Source organism: Falco naumanni, chromosome 1, assembly GCF_017639655.2.
Source record: "Falco naumanni isolate bFalNau1 chromosome 1, bFalNau1.pat, whole genome shotgun sequence".
In the NCBI taxonomy this organism is placed as follows: domain Eukaryota; kingdom Metazoa; phylum Chordata; class Aves; order Falconiformes; family Falconidae; genus Falco; species Falco naumanni.
In genome coordinates this window covers 43,841,634-43,866,685 of record NC_054054.1, presented here as the reverse complement: position 1 = coordinate 43,866,685, position 25,052 = coordinate 43,841,634, and the positions used below count along the sequence as shown (strand labels likewise).

General features: G+C 42.4%; 1 protein-coding gene across 1 annotated transcript; it reads left to right on the top strand.

The window, feature by feature from the left end:
* Nucleotides 1–9,289: 9,289 nt before the first annotated feature.
* SUCLG1 (succinate-CoA ligase GDP/ADP-forming subunit alpha) lies at nucleotides 9,290–24,218 on the top strand. The gene is made up of 9 exons (XM_040591295.1): nucleotides 9,290–9,399; nucleotides 17,318–17,421; nucleotides 18,301–18,417; nucleotides 18,940–19,152; nucleotides 19,241–19,298; nucleotides 21,400–21,483; nucleotides 22,125–22,276; nucleotides 22,769–22,957; nucleotides 23,966–24,218. The coding sequence occupies exons 1-9, from the start codon at nucleotides 9,348–9,350 to the stop codon at nucleotides 23,990–23,992; spliced, it is 996 nt and encodes a 331-aa protein (XP_040447229.1). The 5' UTR covers nucleotides 9,290–9,347; the 3' UTR covers nucleotides 23,993–24,218.
* The last annotated feature ends 834 nt before the right edge of the window (nucleotides 24,219–25,052 follow it).

The window sequence follows — 25,052 nt, the reverse complement described above, 5'->3', positions numbered from 1 at the left end:
GAGTTGGAAAAGTTTCCCAGGATAGAAGAACAGAACAAACTGTTTTAAAAGAGAGATTTGAATTTCAGTAATTCTGTGGGTTTTCACCAGTGCCAAAGCAACTTTAGGGATGAATAGAAAAATATATATTGAACAACGTTAAGAATGTAAAGATAGGTGTATTTAGTGAAAACTAATTGGTGTGTGTGTCTGTGATATAACACAAGAAAGATGTTTTTGCAGCTTATATACGGTTATATAGCCTCAGGGATCTCACAGAGACCACAAGGTCTCAAGTGTTGCAGTTGGAGTGCCTTCACTACTGGAGCTCCAAATTTAAGTGCAGGTATGCAAAAAGAGGATTAGCCCCTGTGTATTTAGCTCAGACATTTGTCTACATTTTGTAGACATTAAATTTTAAGAACTAATCCTGAAGTAAAGCACTTCAGTAGAACATTAACTTGGTCCTGCAGAGCTTTGCACAGCAGCATTGCTGAGTGAGCAAGAGTTCAGCAAAAAAAAAAAAAAACGAAAGAAAAATCCTCACTTTACTAAGAAACTAGGTACTTCTTATGCTGTCAGTTATTTTTGCAAGGGAAAGAATGACTTCAGCACACCCCCCACCCACCCACCCCACCCCCAATTTGAGCAAAATACTATTTTCTTTAGGTGCAAGACAAATCCTGCTATGGGATAAAACGATATATTTTATTCTGGGGCTGGAACTTATACACTCCATCAATTCCATAATGCCTGAAACTAAAAGCAATTTTAGTACAAAAAGTCCAACAGATGTGTTTGTGAAGCTGCTGCAGCCAGCTTTGGAATTTCCAAACTGTGCTGGTGACCTGTCCGACTATTACAAATGATCTGATGGCATCGAATAAAAGAGAGTAAAGAGGTGCCATTTCTCAGCTTGGCATTTCTTAAGGCTTCAGCATATATACAGCTTTAAATAAGAGCTATCACCGAGCTTTGCTTTGTGCTTTCGTACATGTGTCCCTAGGGAAGGTAAAGGAACAACACTGAAACTAAGGGAATATCCCCGTGAGACTGCTAGGGGGAGAAGTTTATCAGCTGGGCTAATAAAAGCCACCAGTTACCGCTCCAGGACCACCCAGCCCACCCCAGCCAAGTGGTCCTCCTGTAGGTGTCCTAGCGATTGCCCCATGAAATAGCAGATGATGAAAATTATGGGGGAACAAGAGAAGATGGAAGTAGCAGGATCTGCTGCTTTGTGTGGTGAAGGAGCTTGTGCTGTGTGTCTGGTGACCTCTGGGGACACAGGACCAGACCTGATCTATTATAGGCCGTGCTAGATTTAGCTAGTTTGAGAATTTCATCTTTGATGTGGCGTTTGGGTGTGCAGAGGGAGGTAGTCCTCCCTCCTTACCACTCCCTTGTTTTCTGATGCTGATTTTCAGAAGTATGGCTTTCTTAAACCCACAAGATAAAAAAATAAAATTGCTTCATGACTAATTATGCAGAGACAGAGAAACCAAAGTATTTCGAGGCTGCTGAGGTCAAAGGGGAGGTGCCGATTTCTACTGCTGTAGCTCTGGCCCTTAGCCATCAGGGTTACATTAGCTTTCAGTTTAGCTCATGCTGAGCTGCACCCCACAGTCCTGAAGCCTTAAAAAGTAGCATGGCCTGCAGGGAGGGAAGAGTTGAATTTATTTATTGCACGGGGATTCATTGTTGCTCAGTGGAAGTGACTTTCAGGACAAAGAATTAACAGTCAAACTCAATTCTTTATGACAGGTGGATGAGCCATGAGGAGAGGCTTTTCTGACATATACATTTCAAGGAACCTATATCCCATTTTGCTCCTGCTTCTTCCTGGATGGCAGAGGCTCTGTAGGATCCTGCATCCTGCTCCAACATCAGGAGAACCCCATGCAGGGTTGCTGAGAGCAGATTTTGGCCCAAACTGCTGTTTAGCTTTTGTGAGCCCTTGCATCTTCACATCTGCTCTGTTCCTTATGACCAGCAGGGCAAGCTGATTATCTAGAAGAGCAGGTCTCCAAGATGTGAACATTTCCCAGCACCGTGGGGCAGCCCCAGGTCTGACACCTGTGTTTTTAATAAATTGGATTGTTGTGCTTGGCTGCCCTGCCTCCAGGAGGGAGCAAGGCAGTGGAACATGTAAGGCTGCTCAAGCTGCAGCCCAGTGAACTGCTACGAAAGCCTATCAAATGTCAAGCTTGTCTTTAAGACCTGGAGTTGTTGAAGCACTTCTCACAAAATTTACTGAATAAAATGAGTAAGCTCCAATAAGCCCCTGATAGGTGACAGAGCCAGATTTGCTTCAGACCACACAGCAAACTGGGAAAAAAAAGTATTTAAATGAAGATGACTGACCACAGGTCTCCAGCAGCATCTTCCTTCCCAGAGAAATGCAAGCCATGAGCGACCTGAAAGGGTCAGTCTGGGGCTGGTGGGCAGTGGGTACCGGTTTGGTGTCCATCCTTGGTGACTTCCCCTGAAAGTGCTTCTGATGTTGATGTTGTGACCCCAATTGGTGCCCAGCTGAATCGTGACCCACTGTTTGTGAAGCACTGTAGGAGTGTCAGGCTCTTCAGAAATACCAAGCCATGACACTGCTTAGGGAAGAAGGGGTAGTGTTTGTGTGTGTACTTATTTTCATTTGGCACTACTAATACTGAAAAAAAAATATTAAAATAACTATACTGATAGCAATACCACAAATGTTTTCATGATGTTTCAGAAGCAGAGAACAGAATATAAAATCTGTTTGCTGAAAGCACTATGGGGATTGTGCAGAAAAGGTGTGAGAAGATACTACCAACACCCTCCTTCCCCTCCCTGCTGTAAACTCTCAGCTGGTCCTTATCTCCTTATCTGGAGCTATATCAGAAGCCCCAGTAAGCCCATTTCTAACTAATTCCTTAGCAGATGCTCTCAGCCATAGCTCTGTTACTGCAAAATCACAGGCTGTACGGAAAAAATGAAGAGGGCTAAAGCACAAGCGTGGCTAATCCCTCCAGAGGTAATCCTTACCTCTGACTTTCTCTGTGCTCTCTACAAAGGAAAGGAGAGCAGTAGTCCAGCTCCTCCTGGTGACTCTCCCAGGGCTGAGGACTTTGCTTACAATCTGTATAGAAAACCACAAACTAGTTTGTTTTTAGAAGGGTCAGCACCCTTAGCTGCTGGAAACTGGAGACAGATGAGGTCAGGGTTTAGCTTCACGCTTGGATCCCAGCCTTGATCCCAGCAAGGTGGGGGAAGGAACGATTTGTTTGCACATTCTTAACTTCCAGCTACAGGAGGTGATGATGGCACTAAAGCTAACAAGATGCATAAGGATATGAAGCTGCAGAGCCGTTTCAGTGAAGGTAAGAATGGGAGACAGTGATCAAACATCAGCTGGTGCCAGAAGCGTAGGTCAGAGTCATCCCTGATGTGAGTAAGGGCTAAGCCAGCTGAATGGCTTGTCCCTGGTTTAGCAATCCTCCAAAAACAGGCTTTCCCTCGAAGGATGGCCTTCCTGCTAAACCCTCACCATTGGAACCTGCATTTATTAAAGGGATGTCTTTTAGCTCTGGCCAACACCAGGAGACAAACCTGTTTCTGATTCTAAGAAGTCTGGGGTGTATTTTGTAATATTATCTGCCCACAAAGTCCATTTTGTAGCTTTGCTAGCTGTTGTTTGTACAGCTGCTAGGCTGAACACAATCATAAAATTTTTAGTATGTGTGAGTTTACCATATGGGTCAAGTGTGTGACTCCTGCCATCATTCGAAAAGATTTCTGCCAGGCATGAAGTTCACTACAATGTTTGTGGCATAAGGGGCTGCAATCCTAGCTGGGAGGGAAATGATGGAGGAGGTCTCTTGCTGGCATCAAAACATCCTCGAACAGAGCTCCCAAACAGACCTTTTATCCTTGCTGTGCGGAAGGGCAATGCCACTTCTTACTTCCCATTTAATATGGAATGACTATTTGGAAAACTTTGAGGTTTGTTGTCTTGATGCCAGGATCAGGGTGCATGTCCTGTTACGGAAAGGCTGGCAGGAGCATGATGTTCCTGACCAGCATTTTCTTCAGCTCAGAGGTAAGTGCAGACTGTTCAGGAACTTCATATTCCTGGGAAGTTCTGCTGTAGTGAATGCTGAAGACCTTGGGGTGCAAGAAGCTTGTTCCAGTTTTGAGCTTCCTTTTTGGGAAGTGGCAAGAGGTTGATGGAGTCCTGCAAGCACCCACACAAATCAGTGTCACAGAAATAGATGGCAGGAGGAACAACTGTACCGAAGCAAAGGCAGCAGCATCCTGCTTTCTGCAGCTCTCTTATGACAACATTTCACAGAGACGTGAATGCATTGATGGGCCAGTTACGCAAACAGTGTCTACTGAAGTTGTCCATCAAATGCAAGGCTCGGATCCCTAAGAAACCAGTGGCAACATTTAACCTCTGGCTGTGCAAATGTAAAGGTGAAATGCAATATATTGAAATGCATATACCATGTTGGCAGTGGGATTCTCCTGGTGATCGTTTTACATCGTCACTCTCTGCCAAAGCAGTAACAGGGTTCCAATTAATTTGTCTGACTGCCGGGTAGAAAAAAGTGTTAAACGCTTTATTCAAGAAAAGCAACTGTACTTCCAGTTTCATGCTATAACAGACCGCTCCCCGTGATCTGCAGGTCCCATTATTCTACAAGCTTGGAACGGAACCATTCCCCAACCACTGTATTAGCCTGCCTGTCCCTGCCTCTCTTATTTAGCAGCACATTTCACAGGGTTCAAAATACTTTTGGGTGGGAGACAGGTCCAGCTTCAAACACCTCCTGCAGACATACCTGCTGTGGGCAGGCATTGCCTCCCTGTGGGTGGTTTTCTAAGCTCTTGTTGCAGCCAGTGGAGACTGTCCACTACAAGGGCTCCAAGACAGCAATTCAACCCTCTCCTTGCAGCTGATGCCTGCAGACAGCAGGAGAACTGCTCTCTTGCCTCTGCCACCTGCAGGGAGGAGGTTTCCATTGGCACAGTGAGAGCTGGGACTGCACACATGTACACAGCTGCCATGCAGACACCTGCAGGAGGTGCAGCAATTCAGACCTGGATTTCAGCCTTAGCTGCATACTGTTCAGACAGCAAAGACTCATATTAAGTGTCTAAATATAGGTGTCTAGCGCTATGAGGGGTGCCCAAGGGTATCTGAGAGCTCTGTGGAGGGCTGGTTAACAGGAAAACCAAGCTTTCCTGAAGAGGCAGATGGAAGCAGGGCAGCTCAAGCTGCACTAGATGCCAGTCCATGAGCTGCAGTTCAAACACATCTCCTGTGTTATCTCCAGCAAGACTCAGGTGAGTATGAAACCCAGAAGAGACATAACATAGATTCACACATGGAAATGTGGATATGGAAAAGAGGGTGCTGTGTGAGTTAAGGGTTGGATTCCTCATGCAGGTGAAGAAGACTGAGACTGGCAGGTACCTGCTGTATCCATCAAGGCCTTGTGGAGAAGGCAGACATGGCGGGGTTGCTGCAGATGACAACTATATCTTTCTAAGTGTCAGTGCCTAGAGCATAGTCAGTTTTTATTCTGTGGTGAAATGTCAAACCTGGACTCTGGGGTGTAAACAGGACACCCTGAAAAACCTGGATATCTAAAGTGGTTTCACTGCTCTTAGTGCTAGTAAATCCAGACATTTAAGAGGTTGGTGATTTATTTGCATGGCACATTTTTGGCTGATGATGTAAGTAAACAAAGCATCAGCAATGACCTCACTTACAGAGAAGGCGGCAAGGCTGGGAGAGATGGAGCGAGTGGAGATTGGGAGGGAGCATGCAGCCTGCCAGGCACCACACCCAGGTCTGTCCACTGCCAAGCCAGTATCTGAAAGAACAAAACAGAAATGTTTTACCCTTAGTTTGACAGAAGTACAGAAAGAAGTTGCATTTTGTGCATGCAGTGACCCTCCCTTTCATCTAAAGATCTACAAAAGGGAAAATGTTAGTGGACAGCGTTTTTTTGTCTTATGCTGTGGCTGGAGCTGAACGGGTAGGTAAACATTAACATGACATTCCTTTGGGCTTTTAACTAACAGAAGGTCGAGTCCTCTGCCGAGGGATACTAAGCAGAAAGTCCTGTGTTTAGTATCAGGATGATCTGCTTTCAAACAGGATTAAAGCCCAACTGTGAGTAAGAAAGCAAGAAAAATCTTTTCACTAGAACTCAGTTTGTCCCTGGGTGTGTGATTTTCATGAGGTTCAGCTCCAGGATCTATGTTGCTCTTAAAATGATGTCGCTTACTTAAAAATGCATTAGGGAGTGACCCCGCCCCTTACCCGGCCTTCAGGCTTTCTGCACTGGTTGAAAATTATCGTTCTTAGATTAAACCCCAAAATCTTTCTTAATCCTTTGGTTACTCCACTGGAACTGGGTCTATCCTGAACTTGCAAGTCAGCCCCTGTCACTGCTGCCCGGGTATCGCTAATTGCTGTATTGTTTCTCCCTGGGCTGAACAGCTTCTTTCTAGGCAGTTGGTTTAATCAGCTGAATTAATGCTGGTGGGACAGAGTGTTCTGTAACAGAAACCAAACCACCGCGTTAAAACAAATAGGTCTATTTTTTCTCAATGCCATGTGTGTCTGGCCAATTCAGTATTGTACAGCTGGTTTCCACACCCTGAAACTTTTACTGTTAGGGTGATAATGACTTGTATCAATACTAAGATTCAAAAGACTCCCTATATATTCAGGTTTTTAATGCAAATGACTAAAGAGATATTTCTGCTACTGAGAATTAAAAAAAAAAAGAAAACAACTTACAACTGCATCTTACACAATCCTACTAAAACCACTAAAAAATTGCATTCTCCTTATTTTCTTGTACTGCTTGACTTCATGCCTGAGTTAGAGTGCATTTGATATCCAACAGATAAACTTCTCACACTACTCATGTAGTGTGTATGTAGCTCAACATAAAAAGGAGAGAAGTTGTAATCCGCTGTATAATTGAGCTGGGATCAAAAGCTCCAGACCTCCCCAAAGTTTGGACAGGACCGGGACTCTGACCCTTGGCAGTGGGACAGTCCTGCCTGTCACAGCCCCCTATGAACCAGGGTGATGGGGATTACTTAGAAATAGTTGGGGTTCTTATTGTTCCCGTTGGTTTTCTGCTATCCAGCCCCACTCATTTCTTGTGTGTCTTGTCTTCTAGATCAGCTTTTCTTTCTCCCCCTCCTGAAAATAGTTTTGTTGAGAAACTGCTGAAAACGAAATCTTCCTGTATACAGAATGATAATACAGAGGCATCAAACTCAAATTCTATAATCCCCACAAGGGTCTTAGTGAAAGCCTCAAGTCAAGGGAAAACTGATTTGGAAATGGATCCAGGTATAAATCTTCTAGTAGTGAGTGGGTTCCTTATAAAATCAGCGTGTATGTCTTCCTAAGGGGATCACATATATATCTCATAAGAAGCTGAATGTTTGGATGCTTCATTTATTTATCATGGCCTCATTCCGGCCTCAGTTTCATGGACACGAGGTGAGTAAAATAATCAGGATGAAATCAGAGAATGAATTTGCATGTTTATTTTTGTCCTGCAGGAATACTTCATCACTTGTTGACCCCCTCCCACAGGGTCCCCCTGCCCCATCTATGCCCACAGATAACACAAATACATGCACATGTTGTTCCTGAAGGCAGATGGTGGCACAGGTGATGAAGCTATACCCATGTCTGAAGCTCATGGGTACAAGTTAAAGCATTTTTAAAACCCCTTGTGGGAAGCCTCGTTGTGGAGTTCAGCGGTTTCTTGTGACCCTGATCTGAGGTCAATTTACTTGTGGCTGCAAGAATCACACATTTATTAATAAATAAGCTGACTTCATAGCTCTCCCTGATTTTTCTAACTTTCCTGCAAGTCCCAGGTACAGACTTTTGCTCTTTTTCCTCTTTGCTTCGGAGATCCTTCTCCCATAATCACTGTCCCTGACACATGCTCTTCTTGTGAATGTTTGCCTAAACTCCCTTGTCAAAAAACAGAAGCTGAGCCTTTCTTGTGGCTCATTAACCATTTTCTCTTCCAGAACAAACATTCCCTGAAGGTTAGCAGAAAGAAAACACTGCTGTTAAGAATCTCTGTAGGGAGGAAAGAAAACACTAATTATTCAGAATTATTGTTTGATTTATTGAAGTATACTCCTTTTCCTGTCCCAGGACCAGCCAGGTAAGTAAACTGTCCATGGTGAATGAGAAATCTGAGGATTGTCAGTTCTCTTTCATTTATTTTAAACCACTTAATCTCAAACCATTTAGCCTCAATAAAGTGGTGGGTGCTCAGGACTGCTGCTTATCAGGCTGACCATTACAGCAGAGTCGCTCCATTGCCTGTGTCCTCCTTGTGTTATCCCTATGTCTCGCAGCATTTGCTTAGTGCTTGCTTGGCATGGTCGGGACAGGGGTTCTACTCTCTTTCTACCATGCTTCAAACAAGGTCAGGTATCATAGAATCATAGAATAGTTTGGGTTGGAAGGGACCTTTAAACGCCATCTAGTCCAAGCCGTGCAATAAGCAAGGACACCTTCAACCGGATCAGGTTGCTTAGAGTCCCGTCCAACCTGACCTTGAATGCTTCCAGGGGCGGTCATCCACCACCTCTCTGGGCAACCTGGCCCAGCGTTTCACCACCCTCATCACAGAAAATTTCTTCCTTGTTACCTAGTCTAAATCTACCCTCTTTTAGTTTAAGAGAAGTAATATATTTCATTTGATCAAGCAATTAACTTGTATGCGGGCTTATGTATTGGATACTAACTAAAACCCACCACCTTCCCCTGACAAAATGTGAGGTTTTTTGGCATTTGCAGGCCCCCACCGCCTCAGCACACCATGAAGCCTTGCCATTTGCCAACTCCTTTGGCTTGTTTGGAAATGCTTCTCCAACACTTTACTGCCAACCTACTCCCGCACCAGGGTGGCTTTTAATGGGGAGCCACAGCACACAGCCATCAAAAACTGGTTTGGCCTGGATGTAGCACAAGCTAGGAGCTATGGGGGCTGGCTGCCAGCCTCTCCCCCCGCCGCGGCGCCGCCAGCTGTGACAGCAGCCCTGTCGTAGCAGGCAGGTCACAGCAGGGCTGTCACAGCTCGGCCCTGCCACCCGCCCGCCCCGCTCAGGCCACCGCGGCCTACCGCCCCCACAATGCCCCGCGCAGCCTCTTCCCGTCCCGCACCTCCGGCTCGCCCCTGATTGGCTACCCCCGCAGGGGCCCTCGGCGCTGAGCCAATGGGCGCGTGGGGCTGCCCGGATCCACGCCGGGGTGGGCAGTGCTCAGGCGCCGCGCAGGGCCGCCCGCCCGCCTGCCCGGCCGGCCGGTGTCATTGCCGAAGGGGACGATGTCTCACTGCAGCCGCGCCGCCGCCCGCCTCCTGGGCCGCTTCCTCCGCCGTGAGTACCGAGCCGCCGGCATCCCGCCGCGCCGGGCCGCGGGGCCCTCCCCGCTGCCTGGCAACCGCTCAGCGCCGCGGCCCGCTCTCCCCTCGCCGTCCCTCCGCAGTAGGCCGCGGGGCCTGAGGGGGGACCCACCGCCGGGCCTCTTCCGCCCGCCGCGGGAGGGGAAGGGGCTGGGGCCGGGGCCGGGCCTGCGGCGGGGCAAGGTCACCGGGGGCGGGAGAGCGACCCGCCTGTCCCCGGGGGTACGGCCAGGCCGCTGGGCGCGGCCTGCAAGGCGCTTTCCCGGGCCGCGGCCGCTGGCGAGCTGCGGCTGGCGGAGCTGGGGCGGCTCCGGCTGAATGGGGAAGGCCCGAGGGCGCTCAGGGTGCCGCTCTCCGGCGCCGGCTGCCGCCCCCGCACAGCGTTGGTTGGAGGGAGAGCGGGGGCAGCTCTGGGCGGCGTGCGCGGCAGTACAGGGCAGGGGGCACGAGTGGCTGCCGGGAAAGCTGCGTTTAAAAGTTGGGAAGAGTTTGTGCGTTGAGCGTGGTCAGCCGCAGGTGTGGGGACCCAGAGACGCTGCTCTTTCCTTACATCCCTGGAAATACTAAAAATCAGACGAGCACCAGAGGAAGCTGATAGAGTTGCATCTACTCTGAGTGGTGGTTTGGTTTAGAGACCTCTGGAGGCCCCTGAACTATCCTGTGATGTCAACACAAGCTGGTAAAGCTGTTTTTATTGTCAAGAATAAGATTTTTGGCCTCTAATTGTGGAGAACATAAGCAGTCTGAGACTAATACTTAAGTTTGGAAGTTTTTATAATTGTTGTTGTTCTGAAGTTCACAATAAAATGCCTTTTTTTTTTTTGTTCCATGTGTTTTTTTTGTGCAGTTAATGCTTTACTGAAATCAGCATGGGTACGTCTAGGCACAAGAGCAGTTTCTTGCAATCCAAACTGAGGAATCGATACATTAATCTTGGTTCTTGCAGCTGAGAATGAATGGACAAACTTAAACTTACCACATTTCAATGCATGCAAAGTTCCTTTGTGTCAGCGTGGTGCCAACTTGTAGGTCAGGGTTTAGTGACATGATCCCAAATTTTACACTGGTCTGAGCTGTTCCTGTGGCATACCTACCATCCCCTCAGGTATCCATTCCTACCTCTTGTCTTCCATGAGCAGAAGCAGAAAACTGTATTTTCTTACTGTGCTGTTAATTTCTGCCAGTTCAGTTCTTTGAATTGGCTCCCCTGGGTCCAATGAGAATTAGTTCTGATGGAGGGGAATGAATAGGAGTGTAGCACCTCCAATTTAGCTTAATTTATACTTGCAGCAAAACTACTCTTGGGTGCAGTTTTATGTGTTAAAAATCCACATTGTTCCCTTAACAAGTAGTAGTAAGGGACTCAGGGAAGAGTGCTTAGAGTCATTTTGAGAGTTGGAGGGGCTCAAGTGTTATGTTTGCAGAACAGTGGCTCAAGAAGTGTTCTGTTTGCAGCAGTTCATGAAGCCTTTTAAAGACACTCCTGCAAGATGAAGTAGTCCTTCATTGGAAACCTTGATACTCTGCATGATGTTAAAAGACTGCTGAAACATTAGACTTGAACTTTGTACGTACATTTTCAGTAACAAATCATTAACATCTTCTCAGCGATTTGAAGTTACGAGTTTCTAGTGTGTTCTGTTGCAGAAGAGATGCAATATCTATTTGTTGGTGCATTGCTGAAGCGAATATGCAAGGGGTGTATCTGCAAGGTTCATTTCAGGCAGTTGTGAAAACATGGTATGAAATATGTCAATGAGTGGCAAGTGCTTGCTCAAAGGGCACTCTTAAGCACTGTTTATATATGGACAGAGTCAAGGAAGACCTATGCTGGTCTGTACTGCACTTTGAAGAGAGCCTTTGCAGGTACCTTAATTGTGGTTGGAGAGTCAGCGTTGGGGATTTTATGTTCTAGGCATGTTAGAAGGCTTTGGAGAGCTCTTAGGTTAAAAGATTACAGTAAATTACATGAATAATCCTGGCAAAGAATTGCTGCAGAAATAACAATCCAAACTGAAGAATTCAGTAATTGTTTTTATGTCAGCAGTGTGGAGGGAGGAAAGCTCACAAAACTTCAGTGGCACACATTCTTAGTGGAGTGTATACACTGGGAAAAGAAGTTTGTTGACTTACAAGAAATAATTGATCTGTGCTGAGAAGTACATGCATGTTTCCTCAAAGGCCTGCAGTTTCACTGAGATGCTTTACTTTGTTTTACCTTCATAAGTTTGGGAGAAAGCTTTTGTTTCAAATGCCATTGTGTCTCCCATGGGCCCCTGCGTCCACCGCAATGAGCAGGGATTTTTGGTTAGGAAAGAGGTGTGTTGGAAGGACTGAAATGTTTCTGAATATAATTTCCCATTAGTCCTAGTTTTAGAGTGGTAGGTGTAGCGTAGTCATTGCATCTGTCCTTTACAGCCTGATACATTTACTTAATTCCTCAACTCCTATGCCATGTTCCTAGATGGGGAATTAACATAATTAACAGGAATTTGGCAAGGGAAGGGTGAGAGAAGAGAGGCTGGGGACTGATACCTAGAAATTCTCTGTGCACATACGTAATCCTCTTCATCAAAGAATATGGTATTTTGATCAATCTCTCAATAGCATGAAAACTTCTTTGTCAGTAAGGATCATCTTCTACTAATGTAACTGATATCTTGAAGGGTGGATTCTGTAGATGGGTTTGGGGAGGGGAGAGAATTACCCAGACAGAACTGTGTGTGTGAATATATATACATATGGCCTGATAATGAAGACTAAAACCTAATAAAGAACTAGGATGGAAACTGTGTGTGGAATATTCTTGTTCATATCAAACTTCTAGTCAGTAAATGCTGAAATTTGCTGCAGCACTTTGGTCCTTGACAAACTTTTTTTAAAATGTTTATACTCTTCTGCCATGTAAGAAGCTGTCCAGAACTGTTTCTGTTCTGTCATCTCCAGGCCATGCATTTGTAGGCAGAGGAAACTGATAGTTGTGAAAAATGCAAATTAAATATGTACAAAATACTGAAAGGATTTCTCAGAAACAAATTGAAGGTCTGTAACTGATGGAAAATAAGGTGGGGTGTAGGATGTGTGTGGAAAAAAAAAGCTTCGCATTTAAAGTAGTGCTTTTTGTACCTCAGTCCTTCCCCGAGTTTCCCCTGGACTAGCCTCCATTTCTCACATTTGTTCCCATTTCCCATGTGATTTCTAAGGCTTTCTTCCTTCCTTACATAGGTAACAGAAAGGAAAAGGAATATCTTTCTTCATCTCTTAAGTTCTTTGGCTATTTCAAGGACTAATAGGGGAAGAATTTCACTTATTACCTCCATTGCCAGAAGACTGAAAACTATCTGCTCGGGTCCTTCTGTGCTGTTTCACCTTGGTTTTATATTGTGCTCATTTTATGAGTACCCTTAGATGCTACCTTGGCTTCCAAACTTCTTTTTTTTTTGTCTGGGATAAATGTGGGTAACAGGGAGGCACTTTGATTGCATACCTGTCTGTAGCTCTAGGAAATCTTGCAAGCAGTCCTGAAAATAACAATTTTTCAGCTTTGTATGGTTTGAATGAGGAAGAAATTTAGCCCTTGGTATCTGTACTGTCAGCTGGCTTGCACAATGCAACTGGGAGTTGGACTAGATGACCTTTAAAAGTTCCTTCCAATCCAAACTCTTCAATGATTCTATGAAATATAGCTTGGGTTGTATGGTTTTAAATGGAATCTGTGCTTGGGAAGTATTGCTTTCAGGCACTCCTTGAGCAGCTCGGTGTAAACAGTATTTACATTCCATGTGTGCTTTAAAATACCTTGCAAATGGGTGAGTTTTCTTTTTAACACGTGTAAATTCATGTTGGGACTTTGTGATAAATAATAGGGCATTTTTCTAGAAAGGCTTGTTAACTGTAAAACATAAATGAGCTGAAGGTGATGCTTGAGGCTACGATTGTGGGTTTTATTTTAAGAAGTGAACGTAGCTGTGTTTTCATGGTCCTTGAACTGCAGTGAGTTCTGGGCTCAGCCGGGGCCTTGTGCCCTGGAAATGTGAGGGTCACTACCAGCAGTGTGTGTGCTGGAAGTAGCTCTGTCCCTTAGTTTGTAGTAAGATTTCTTTACTGTGAAACAACAGTATACAGGCTTTAAACACAGGCTTATTCCCCTTTGTCAAATTTAGATCTTGCTTTTTAAGTCTGTGCTGGGACAGCAGGGGTTTGGTATTTGACCGCTTTTCATAACTACTTGATTGTACAATGTACAATGGGCTAAAGTAGGTTCTCGCCACAGTACATGTCTTTTTAGTTATGTAGAAGTTAAAGTACTGGAAAGCCAAAATAAATGCATCTTGTTACAATCTTTTTTTTTTTTTTTTAAGACCACAAACTATGCAAAACAGAATAGGGATGAGGCAGAAATGAAAGGATTAGCTGGGAAAAATTATCTGGTTTCTTATTTTTACTATTCTTTTCTAAAGGTCTATTACAGGCCTTTGTTGGACACAGTAATGTTATCATAGAACTCTGATTTGACAAATTGAATTGACAAAAATACAGCATTTCCACTGTGCTTTTGGACAGATTTGGATTTGATAAGACTTGTCCTTATGCTGTAGGACTTCTTCTGAAGCCTGCGCCTTTGTAACTTGGCCTGTAATTTAGACGTGTGCATTAAAATAGCATCACCAATGAGCTTGGCTTTTACTGGTTCATGGCTGAAGAGATCTTGTATCTATCTTAACTATTTAAATTGCCAGCTGTTTGCACCCTGGACTTGCTGTTTGTGCTACATATAGCAGAATCTCATCTTGACCGATGCCCCTGCTGCTCCGTCTGTGCTGATAACTGGGGCAGACTTTTCTGCTTCAGACCGGCCTGTGATACAGAGCTGGATTGTGTGAGCTTAAAATCCCCTGCAAACTCAGACTCATCCAGCCCAGGAAGTGCAAGGTGATTTTTTATGATTTTTTTTTTTTTTTTTTTTAGTTTCTTAAAAAAATCTATTGCTCACCAGACATCTACCAATGCTAAGCTGCCTGTCTCTGAAGACACCAAGTAGCTCAAGCCTATAGCCAGGCTTTTTTGAACCAGCTGTATTTTCTGTGAACCAAGGCTCTTCAGTAACGTAAGAAGGACATACAGTTTTCAAGAGTAAATCCATACAAAGCTTAGAATTTAAGCTGTCTTTCAGTTATCAGTGCCTGATTTTTTTTTTTTAATTTTTTTTTGAGTACTTTGATAGCTTGGAAAATGCTCAAAAGCTTCTTATCCTTGAAAAATGTATTTATATAGTCTTCTCAAAACGGAGAATTGACAGATTTAAGCTTTCAAAACCACTTTTCTGCAAGGTTATAAGTATCTGAAAATAGATATGGAACAGGCAGCTGAACTGGGACTGTGGAACTGCTTTTATGATACAGAAAAAGGAGTGACTACTTGTCAAAGCCTTCCCCCCCGCTGCCCCCAAATACTGGAATTACGGAGTGCGCACTCTGTCCCTGGCAAGCAGTCCTCTCTTGTTTTGCAGGTGGATTTGTCAGTGTTGTAGCACAGACAATACATGTAAAACTTACGTTTGAATTAGTGTTGCCCGGTTATTCTTTGCCCTTGCAGGCCTGTCAGAGGGCTTTCAAAACATGCAGTCCCGTACTCCTGGAAGCCCAGACCCTTCTCCATGAGGCATCGTCCGTGGTGTGTCATGACTGTGACAGGGGGATCATCCTCTGCTCTTTTCAGGGCTGGGTTTTACCCAGTCACATCCCATGCCCAGCAGGGATTGCCTGAATGGCTGAGATGGGGTAGACGGATGCCCTGCTCTCCTAACCAGCAGGCCAGCTGTTTCTTTGCTTATTTTGTCCCCTTTGGAGGCAGGCTGCTGTTTGCCAGTCATGCGGTTCAGTGACTTGGTGTTGCAGTACAGATGCAGCGCGCAGCCTGTTGCAGCCTGGCTTAGGAAGGCTAAGCTGCTGGCCGAGTATGGAGACCATACTGTGCTGTCTTCTGTAGCTGTGGCATTGAACAGCAAGACTTTTCTCTACCCTTCCAGAGACAGCCACGTAACCTTACTCATTAAATCTTTACTTCAGACTTATTTTGTCCATTATGGCTTTGTATGTCGTCCTGGTGCAACAAGTTTGTAACGGTATATATGGATAAAGGTGTGATGTAGCTTAAAACCCTGCAGGTCAGTAAGCTGACATGCATTTTTACCACTTTTAGTACAAGTTTACTACATGCTAGTCTGCATGTTTCTCTTTAGAATTTAGTTGAATTTTACTTTATGTTAGTCTGAAGCATCTTCAGATGCTTGTGCTGCCACAGCTCCTCAGAGAACAGCAGGAGGTGGTTGGAATTAAGTTGTTTCTGTCAGCACTTTTTAAAAACAGAGTAAGGACTTCAGATTTAGCAATAGCACTAATGTCTATAGGTTTCTTCTGACATGGTTTTATTTTCCTTCTCACTTTCCTTGAATAGAAGTAAAGCATAAAAGCAGTGTATCACTAAAACTTAGTTGGCAAAAGTACTTGTGGAAGAGTCCTATGTAGCTCTGTGATAGAAATGTGTATATACCAGGATCTTAAGTTTTCTGCACTTTTTAACTACCTGATAGAAATTGTGTTATTACAAGATGTTAATAATGCATCTTAATAAATTCTGTGCATTAGCAGTTTATATTGAAGAATACCTTTTTCCTTTTTTCCCCTTAATAGGTTTTACTTCCTTAAAAATAGGGAAGAACCCCACCAATCCCTCCCTTGTTCAGGCATGCCTGAGTGACTATGAACAATCCAGGGACCATGATTCAGAATCTCTTATTTTTATTTCAGCTTAACTTTTCACTTCCTCAAATCTTAAGTGGTAAAGTTTTCAAAGAGCTGAAGAGGTATGTAATTACATGCTGGTGTCAGTTTCTGTATTAGGATTGTACCCTCCCATGTTCACTCCAAGCACAAAATAGGGATTTTATCTAAAACACTTGCAGGGAATAAATTGCTTCTGATCCCCTCAGAGCTCTGCTATTTGAAAAAGCATATGACACAATGAATATAGGCAATGTGTGCATCCGTTTTATACCAGAAGACCTCTTTTTCCTCCTTATTCCAAGCTCTCTTTCATGGTAACATTCTGTGCATTTCATTTTTAATCATTTGATGTCAACACATCTTTTCCTTCAGCAGAGATGCAGTCATTCCCCTTGTCTTTTTGATACCAGCGTGTACTGTGCTGCTGTTCTTTAGTGTTATGTTGTTTTTTCAGTACCAGAGTTGTGAGAACTAAATTGAAAATCATTCTAGTGGAATATCTGGAGAGCTATGTTTCCTCACAAGCCTAAGTGCATTTCAAACAGTGATGCCTAGGCTCCCGTAGCTAGGAATCTGTTGGCAAAAGGTCTGCTGCTGTATGTCTTACTTGGCATTAGGTTTCACCTGGGCTGAGGGACCCTCGACTTCTTCAGTATCTCACTGTCCAGTATGGACTGTGCTGTGTTCAGGAGGTAAAACAAAGTACCTATGTTGTAACAGCCTCTGGGATATCAGGATTTTAGTTCTGCTTTGTTGCTTTGCAGAAGTTCTTAGACTACAGGCACTGTTCATTTGCAAATGAAAATAGTAGTTAAAATGTTGTTTCTGTCTGTGTGAGGAATTCTGATGTGAGTACTCAATATGAGAAATAACTATCCTGATTCCTAGCAAACCCAGTAATTGCAATGATAGTGAACTACAGGTGTTGTATATCTTAGAATGACAAGTACTGAATACAGTTTTTAGAGCTGCTTTTGAAAACATGAGCTGCTGGATCGATAAGTCTTTTGATATAAGGATAAATATATATGCATTTACTTGGCAGGATGTTTTTTGACTTAGAGTCTAACAGTGGATTAATGGTTTGCGCTGTCTTTTTTTCTCTAGTGCAACAGAATGGAGTACGACACTGCTCCTACTCGGCATCAAGGAAAAATCTGTATATTAGCAAAACTACAAAGGTTATCTGTCAAGGTTTTACAGGCAAACAGGTATGTATATGAACTACTTCTTCTATCACCCTTTCAGTTCAACTTAGTTGACCAAAAAATGTAATAACGTATAAAAGGGATTTTATACTAACTTTGTGATCAGGAAAGTAATTTTGGTTTTTTTGGGTTTTTTTTTGTTTGTTTGTTTTTTTTTTTTTTTTTCTCCCCCTGCCCCCTCCCCCCTTAAATTCAGTAGACTAGATATTTTATTTTCCACTTCTGCCCAAGATTAAAACTTGGTTTTGAGTTATCTCTTATGTTACTTCTAATTTTTGTCCTTCATTTTGTTCTTAAGCCTTTTTATTGTGTATATATATACTTCGTAAAGGGAGATATGCAAAAAGCTACAAACCCCTCACCATTTCAGAAGTGCCTTTTATAGAAATGCCTTTGAATGGTAATGCCTATGAATTAAATTTCTGTTTTTATTTCAGGATATTTGATAATTTTCTCACATTTGCTCTTTTACACATTTGCAAGAGAAGACTACTTTTGCTAGAACTATCAGCTAGTCTTGGATGAGAATGCTAATTTCTCGTATTTCATTATAGTGTTTGTCATCTGCCAGACTTGATGTGGAACATAAAATGTGGCTGCTATGTCTGCAGGTGTATTAGCAACACACAACAAAATACTCTTTAGTGAGCAACAACAGGGCTCTGATTTAAAAGAAGCAGCATAGCATATTCTGAATGCATTTAAAATACATTGATGCATTCTTCAAAATAGCTGATTAAATATCTGTAGTGAAAACTTCCCTTCTCATTGTAAATTTAAGTGCCATAAATTGCCCATGGAATTATAGATAGCATCAACTTTTTTGGTTCATTTTATTTGCTATTACACGCTTTTTGACTTTACTTATTTTCTCTTTCGTAGGGCACCTTTCACAGCCAGCAGGCGTTGGACTATGGCACCAATCTAGTTGGAGGAATTTCTCCAGGGAAAGGGGGAAAAACTCATCTGGGTCTGCCTGTGTTTAATTCTGTGAAGGAGGTAATTTGCAGCAGTGACTGGAGGGCTGACAATTTAAAGCTGCTGAAGGGCTCCTTATTTCATTGCTCACACTGGAGAGGCAAGCATTTGAGCCATGCATGTCACTATGCAAGGACTGAAATAGAAGCCTTGTAAAAGAGGGAGCATTCAGTGTGATCAAGCATGAGCTTTGCTTCCACTGTGAAGTTCACAGAGTCTGGATGCACTTACTTTATGCATGCAACTAGTTTCTGATTGATTCTGGTGTGTATGATGAATTTTTAGCAAACTGTTATCTAAGGGTATTGATGATGGTGTTCATGGGGCAGATCCTTTCCAGACAGTGGTTAGTTCTCAGTTCCCTAGTTGCGCTGTGTGTGTCCCATCTTCAGTGAATTTCACAACTGCTTTGATTATAGTAAATTAATACATATCCATTTACTTAATTTATGCCTGTGAATGGACATATTTTAGATGACTAGTTGTCAAATATTCTTTTTGGCTTCACTAAATACTTGCTATCTTTTTTTGTGTCCATTTTAGGCCAAAGAAAAAACTGGCGCTTCTGCCACTGTTATATATGTACCTCCTCCATTTGCTGCTGCTGCAATCAATGAAGCAATCGATGCAGAAATGCCCTTAGTTGTATGCATTACTGAAGGTATTCCCCAGCAGGATATGGTTCGGGTTAAACACAGGCTAGTTCGGCAGGATAAGACTCGACTAGTGGGCCCAAACTGCCCTGGAGTCATCAATGTAAGTGACTTCTGGAGTTGCTCCAAGGCTGAACCATGCTTAGTGATGGTTTGAATGTTCCATCTGACTTCTCCCACTCTTTTCTTAGCCTGGAGAATGTAAAATTGGTATCATGCCTGGTCACATTCACAAGAAGGGAAGAATTGGTGAGTTTTTGAATATTTATGCATCATCTAAAACTAAAGTTTCATGCTGCAGTGTTCTTACTCATGAAGCTAGTCACATCCTGTCCTGAAGACAGTTGACATGCTGTATAACAGCTCTGTCCTTCAGTTTATAAGTGCTTTGCCATTATCAATCCTGAAGGCAAAAATCAGTCAGTCTACCATTGCAGGCACTGAGTACAGATGGTAGAGGCAAAGCGTTTGGAAATTTCCTTAGGTTATGCGATTGACTTAGTTTCCTTAACACTCTCCTTTGAGGATACCTCTGTTTACCTTGGGATTTGAGAACACTGAGCTCTCCAGTGCTATTCGTTCCAACAGCCTGGCTCCTGAGGACTGGGATCCTGCACCTATAGTGAGTTCAGTATTACAGCAAAGAGAAGAGATTACAGGCAGGTTTATAACATGATAATTTAGACGACTATACCACGGCAGGTAGAAGTGACAAATATACTCACTTCTCAGGCAGTGGAATCATGGTCAGAAAGGCAGTGACTTGTTCATAATCATATGGTATGCACACACCCCCATTTGCATGCAAGTCTCTTGTCCTGACTTCTGTTAGTTCCTTGTTCTAAACCATAGAAATATCAACTTCATTGTTTTTGAAATAATGCTGTTTAGGAACTATAAAGAAAATTCTTCCCAAATATGCATTTGTACTTAAATAGAGCTTCAGAAACATTGTTGTAGACAGCACATGCTGCTGCTATCTGTCATTGGGGTAACCAATTCAACTTGAGCACAGTGCCTTTTGCAACACGACGATTTTTTTTTACAAAAGGCATATTTTACTGTGGGGAAACTGGTTCAGTGCTTTTAAACTGCACTGAGTCTACATCATTCATCTAACATAAGAAGCTCTCTCTGCTACTTTGCTACTTCTAACTTGAGAGTAAGTTGTACCTAGTGAATGCTGGAAGATGTGTTAACACTGGTGTTACACCTCCAGCTTTCAGAAGCACCTATAAACCTGGAACTGAAAAATCAGATGACTGCAATTATGCCCTTTGTAGATACCATGAAGACATTGCTCTAGGACTGTAAAATGTAACATCAATTGATGCTGCCCTGAGCTCCCTTCTTAATCAAAGTTCTGTGAAGATTTTCTAAATATCTACAAGAAATGTCTTGTAGTCACAAGATATAAGAACCTGAATGCAAGGCACATGCAGTGCAAAAGAGTATTTTAAATCCTGAATGCAGTTGCCTAACCACTGCTGGAAACACTTTCAATGGTGATCCAAGGATCAGGGAACAAAAATGTAACTTTGCCATCCACCAGGCTTTGTCTAACACTATGACCTTTGGTGATATGCTCCCCAGCTTTGTATTACTGTGAGGCATCCAAGAATCATTTGATAATTTTGGGATGCAAGCTATAAAAATAGTCACAATCTTTGGACCTTTATCTGTAGCTTCTCTGAGGCAATCTGATCTTAATAGTAAGCAGGAAGCCCTTTGCAAGCATAGTAGGAGAAGAACCTTTGCTAATAGATACCTGAGCTGTCCAACAGTGTGAACAGTTGATAAAACTAATGTTGTTAGTCTAGTGGTGTATTTTTTCCACTGTTCATGCAATATACTTATTGTATTCCTTGTTAGATGGCTTGAAGTAGATGGAAGGTGATGTCTGTTTTTCCTGGAAACCTTTCCCTCCTATAGTATTAACAGAAGTCTTGACTTGGAAAAATGAACAAAATCCATGCAAATATCTTTGTCCGTGATCTAGGCCCTGTATTACCTTTGGTCCTCAATTTAAAACTGGGGTCATGGTCTCTTATAATATGGTAATGTAAATGCTGAGTATGTACTGTAGAGCAGTGAGCTGCAGCAACAAAAAACGTAGTAGTGACTTTCTGGGAAGGTTTAGTCTGTTGACAATTCAGTGTCAAAAGATGCCAACCAAGAAACAGTACAGATAGAACCTTATAGAAAGTTTTCATATCGTGGTAAGGATAGCTGAAAAACCTGGCATCTCATGTTTCAGTTTAAGGTGATTTTCATGAATATAAGACCAGCTGCCTGTAGTCATGTGCTTAGGTGTGTTAGTGTTAAGTTTATCTCCTTTTCTTTCCTGAAGGTATTGTGTCAAGATCTGGCACCCTGACATATGAAGCTGTTCATCAGACAACGCAAGTTGGATTGGGGCAATCTCTCTGCATCGGTAGGTTTCCTCAGAAACAGCCTGTTGCACCTAGACTAATCTATTTTTTCTTTACAAGAAGAAACCCCAAGTAATTTCTTTTTGCAAGCATAGAAATTGCTGAACGGCAATTATGTTGAGAAATGAGATCCCTATGTGCTGTGAAGAATATAACACTTCCCTATTGCAATTTCCACATCAGATTAATAAAAGCCAAAACCCAGCTTTGAACAGAGAACTGCTAGCAAATATAATGTCAATTTGGAAACAGATTTTCCCCAAAAGTTTAATATTATGAAGGGATAGGGTGTTTTTAGGCATTTAGTTGGGTATGTTAAGTAGGTTCAGTTTTCTTCCAGCAAAATTCTGGAGCTGGGGTGTTGGTTCTGCTGTGTCTTATACAGAGCCTCTGTATAATGCATAATATTTTGCTTATAGTATTATTCAGATACCAGAGGTTTCTGTAAATTGTGGGTGAGATACTCAGAGCAGAAGTTTGGCACACTAATTTGGGAAGAGCCTTCAGAGCTACCCCATCTTATGAGCCTTTAGGAATATTCTTCATGCTGAACTTTACTTTGAAACATTTGTCATAAAAGCAATATCATTATCTTGAGTTAGTCTTCTTTTTTTTTTTTTCTTGTGGTTTTAATTTTTTTCAGGGATTGGAGGTGATCCCTTCAATGGAACTAATTTTATTGACTGCCTTGATGTTTTTCTGAAGGATCCTCACACTGAGGGGATCATATTGATTGGGGAAATTGGAGGAAATGCTGAAGAAGATGCAGCAGCATTTTTGAAGGAAAATAATACTGTAAGTCTTAAACAGTTTGCTTCCAGACATCTTGGTAGTTAACCATCTTCTTTTTGCCCTGTCAAGGAAAACTCAGTTCAGTCTCCAATCTCTATTGGCCAAAACCCCCAAACAGTCATATTTTGATTAAAGAGTTGAAATTAGGAGCTTTATCCAGATTAAATCTAATTGGACAGCAGTGTCAACTTTAGATTTTTAGTCCTGTAATGGTATTTGTAGTGAGCATTCTGGGTTTTGTAATATACATAACTCTGTGGAGAGATGTTTGAGTTTTTGATTGCTTCTGGTTTATGATGATTATCAGGAAGAGAAGCATTCCACACTTCAGATTCTTGGTTCTATGTTGTCTGAGGTTTCTAGCTGTTTAATAACTTTGCCTGGCTAGTTGATACTTACAAACCAAAACAAAAACAATAAAAAATCTGCCAACTGGAATTACCTTTCATCTCACCCCCTCCCCGGTGTAACCCAGTATCTTTTCTTTCTTCACAGGGTCCAAATGCCAAGCCGGTAGTGTCATTCATAGCTGGTCTGACAGCTCCTCCAGGCAGGCGGATGGGTCATGCTGGAGCAATCATTGCTGGGGGAAAGGGTGGAGCTAAAGAGAAGATAGCAGCTCTTCAGAGTGCAGGTGTTGTTGTCAGCATGTCTCCTGCTCAGCTAGGTAGCACCATCTACAAGGTTCGTGGCTCAGATATTGGTATATATACTCATCCAGAGCAAGAAGTTACTTTTGAGGGAATATGAGCTGGGAGTACATCTCTTTCCCAGATACTCTGTTGCTTTGAACTTGGTTAAACACAAGAACAAGAACTCTCTTGACTGAACACGCTGCAGTTACTACTTAGATAATTATGTGCATGTAGTGTTATGGATGTTGCCCTTATAGAAAAGTAAACACAACGAAATAGAGAAGAGGCTACATTTTGCTTTGAAGTGTAGCAATATATTGAATTGTGTTTTCTGGATGCAAAGGATCTGGACTAATTTAAAATACGGAAACATTCTTTGAAACTAGGGTATTTGAGGAAGGAGAGACTTGGCATATAGGTCTGTATTTTAAGTACTAATTTGTAATTGTGGTTGAATGCATACAGCTGAAAAACTTCTGTATGAACTAGGATTATTTGCATTTTTCTTAATTCTTATACAGAAAAAGGCATTGCTTCACAGCTATAGGAAGTGTGTAATTCAGCTGTGCTAGGTAATTTTTTCTTTTCCTGTGGTGACTGTATAGTATAGCGTCCTCACGGGCTGCTGTGGGATTCTTCCTTTCTTCTGTTACATTTTTTCCTTTACTAGAATGAAAATCTTTACTTCATTGCTTGCCTGGCTTGAGTCAGTTACTGTAAGGATTCTACTGCAGTTCTTTTGCAGAATTACTGTTTTTCAAGCCCGTTATGCTATGCCTGGGAGCCAGTGGTTCCTTGACAGCATCACGATCTGAGAGCAGTGCACTGACTGCAGTTTAGCACTACCGGGTTTTCATAGCTGGTTTCTTAATGTGTGGTGGGAGAATACTTATTCTCCTTTCCTCTAACTTGCACACGTATTATGCATTTTATATTTTAATTTTTAATTCCAGTAAAATCAGATTTGCTAAGATAAATATGAAGTAATTTAAAATAAGATAGTAATAGAAGCATTTTCTTTCTTTCCCCACTGGTAATGTCTATGTGCTGTTTGCAGGAGTTTGAGAAAAGGAAATTGCTGTAAGAGAAGACACTTTGGAATACTGTCTTCAAAACATCAGTGCAGCACCTGGCCTCCACTTATCTTCTGTCTGCTAATCTTCAGTTGCCCAAATGACTGACACTGGTCTATGAATTTGACTTGGAAGCCATAAACCTCCTGGCTAAACCTGTTTTGATGTCTCCTTGGTTCAGACATTATCGCCTCATTGTAAATCCCAGCAAATTAATAAATCTACTATGAAATCTGATTCATCTTTTGACTTCCTGAAGCAGAGCTATTTCTTCAGATGTCATAAACAAAATATTTTGTAACTTAAGCACTGCCCATTTTTAAGGTAAAGTTGCTTATAGAGATGCTTTTAAGGATCAAAGCACTGACTTTATGCACATATCACACTTTGCTCTATTTTTAAAAATTCCAGTCGTACTTGTTAGTTGGTGGCAAGTATGTTTGTTTGAACAACAGGCCAAAGTTTCCGTCCGTTAAACCAAAGCTGCTGGATCTGAAGGGGTTGCTTGTTGATCCGTGTGGCTGGATATGCCTAAAGTCCAGACTTTTTTTTTTAAGGCTTATGAGCTGTGCACAGTGTAGTCCTCTACTGGCAAGGAATTCTGTTGTTTGTGTGGAGAGATGGAAATTTTATTCACAAAAATTAATCTTAATTCCCCATACAAATATATATTCAAGATTATCTGTAACTGAAAGTGATTTGGTCTTTAGCTTACATTAACTTAATTTCCTCTTTATCTTAAGTAGGATTGCATTGCTTGTGTGTTCTGAAATCCTAGTAACATTGGGGCATAATGGAGGAGGATTATTATAGTCTAGAAAGGAATGTAATAATGTAACTTTCTTGTTAACCACTCCTAGCACTGTAATGGAAAACCCTTTTTCTACTTTGGAAATAGCCTGAGCACTGTGCCTGTAAATGAGTGTTACAAATTCTGTCAGGATGGACTAAAACCAAGATTGCTTTCTTTATTTAGAGGACTGAAAGTTCATGTAAGCTGGCACTTGTCTAAAGCTAACCGTGTGTTCCATAAAGGTGCTGTTAAAAAAGCTTGTGTTGTTATTTGTTTAA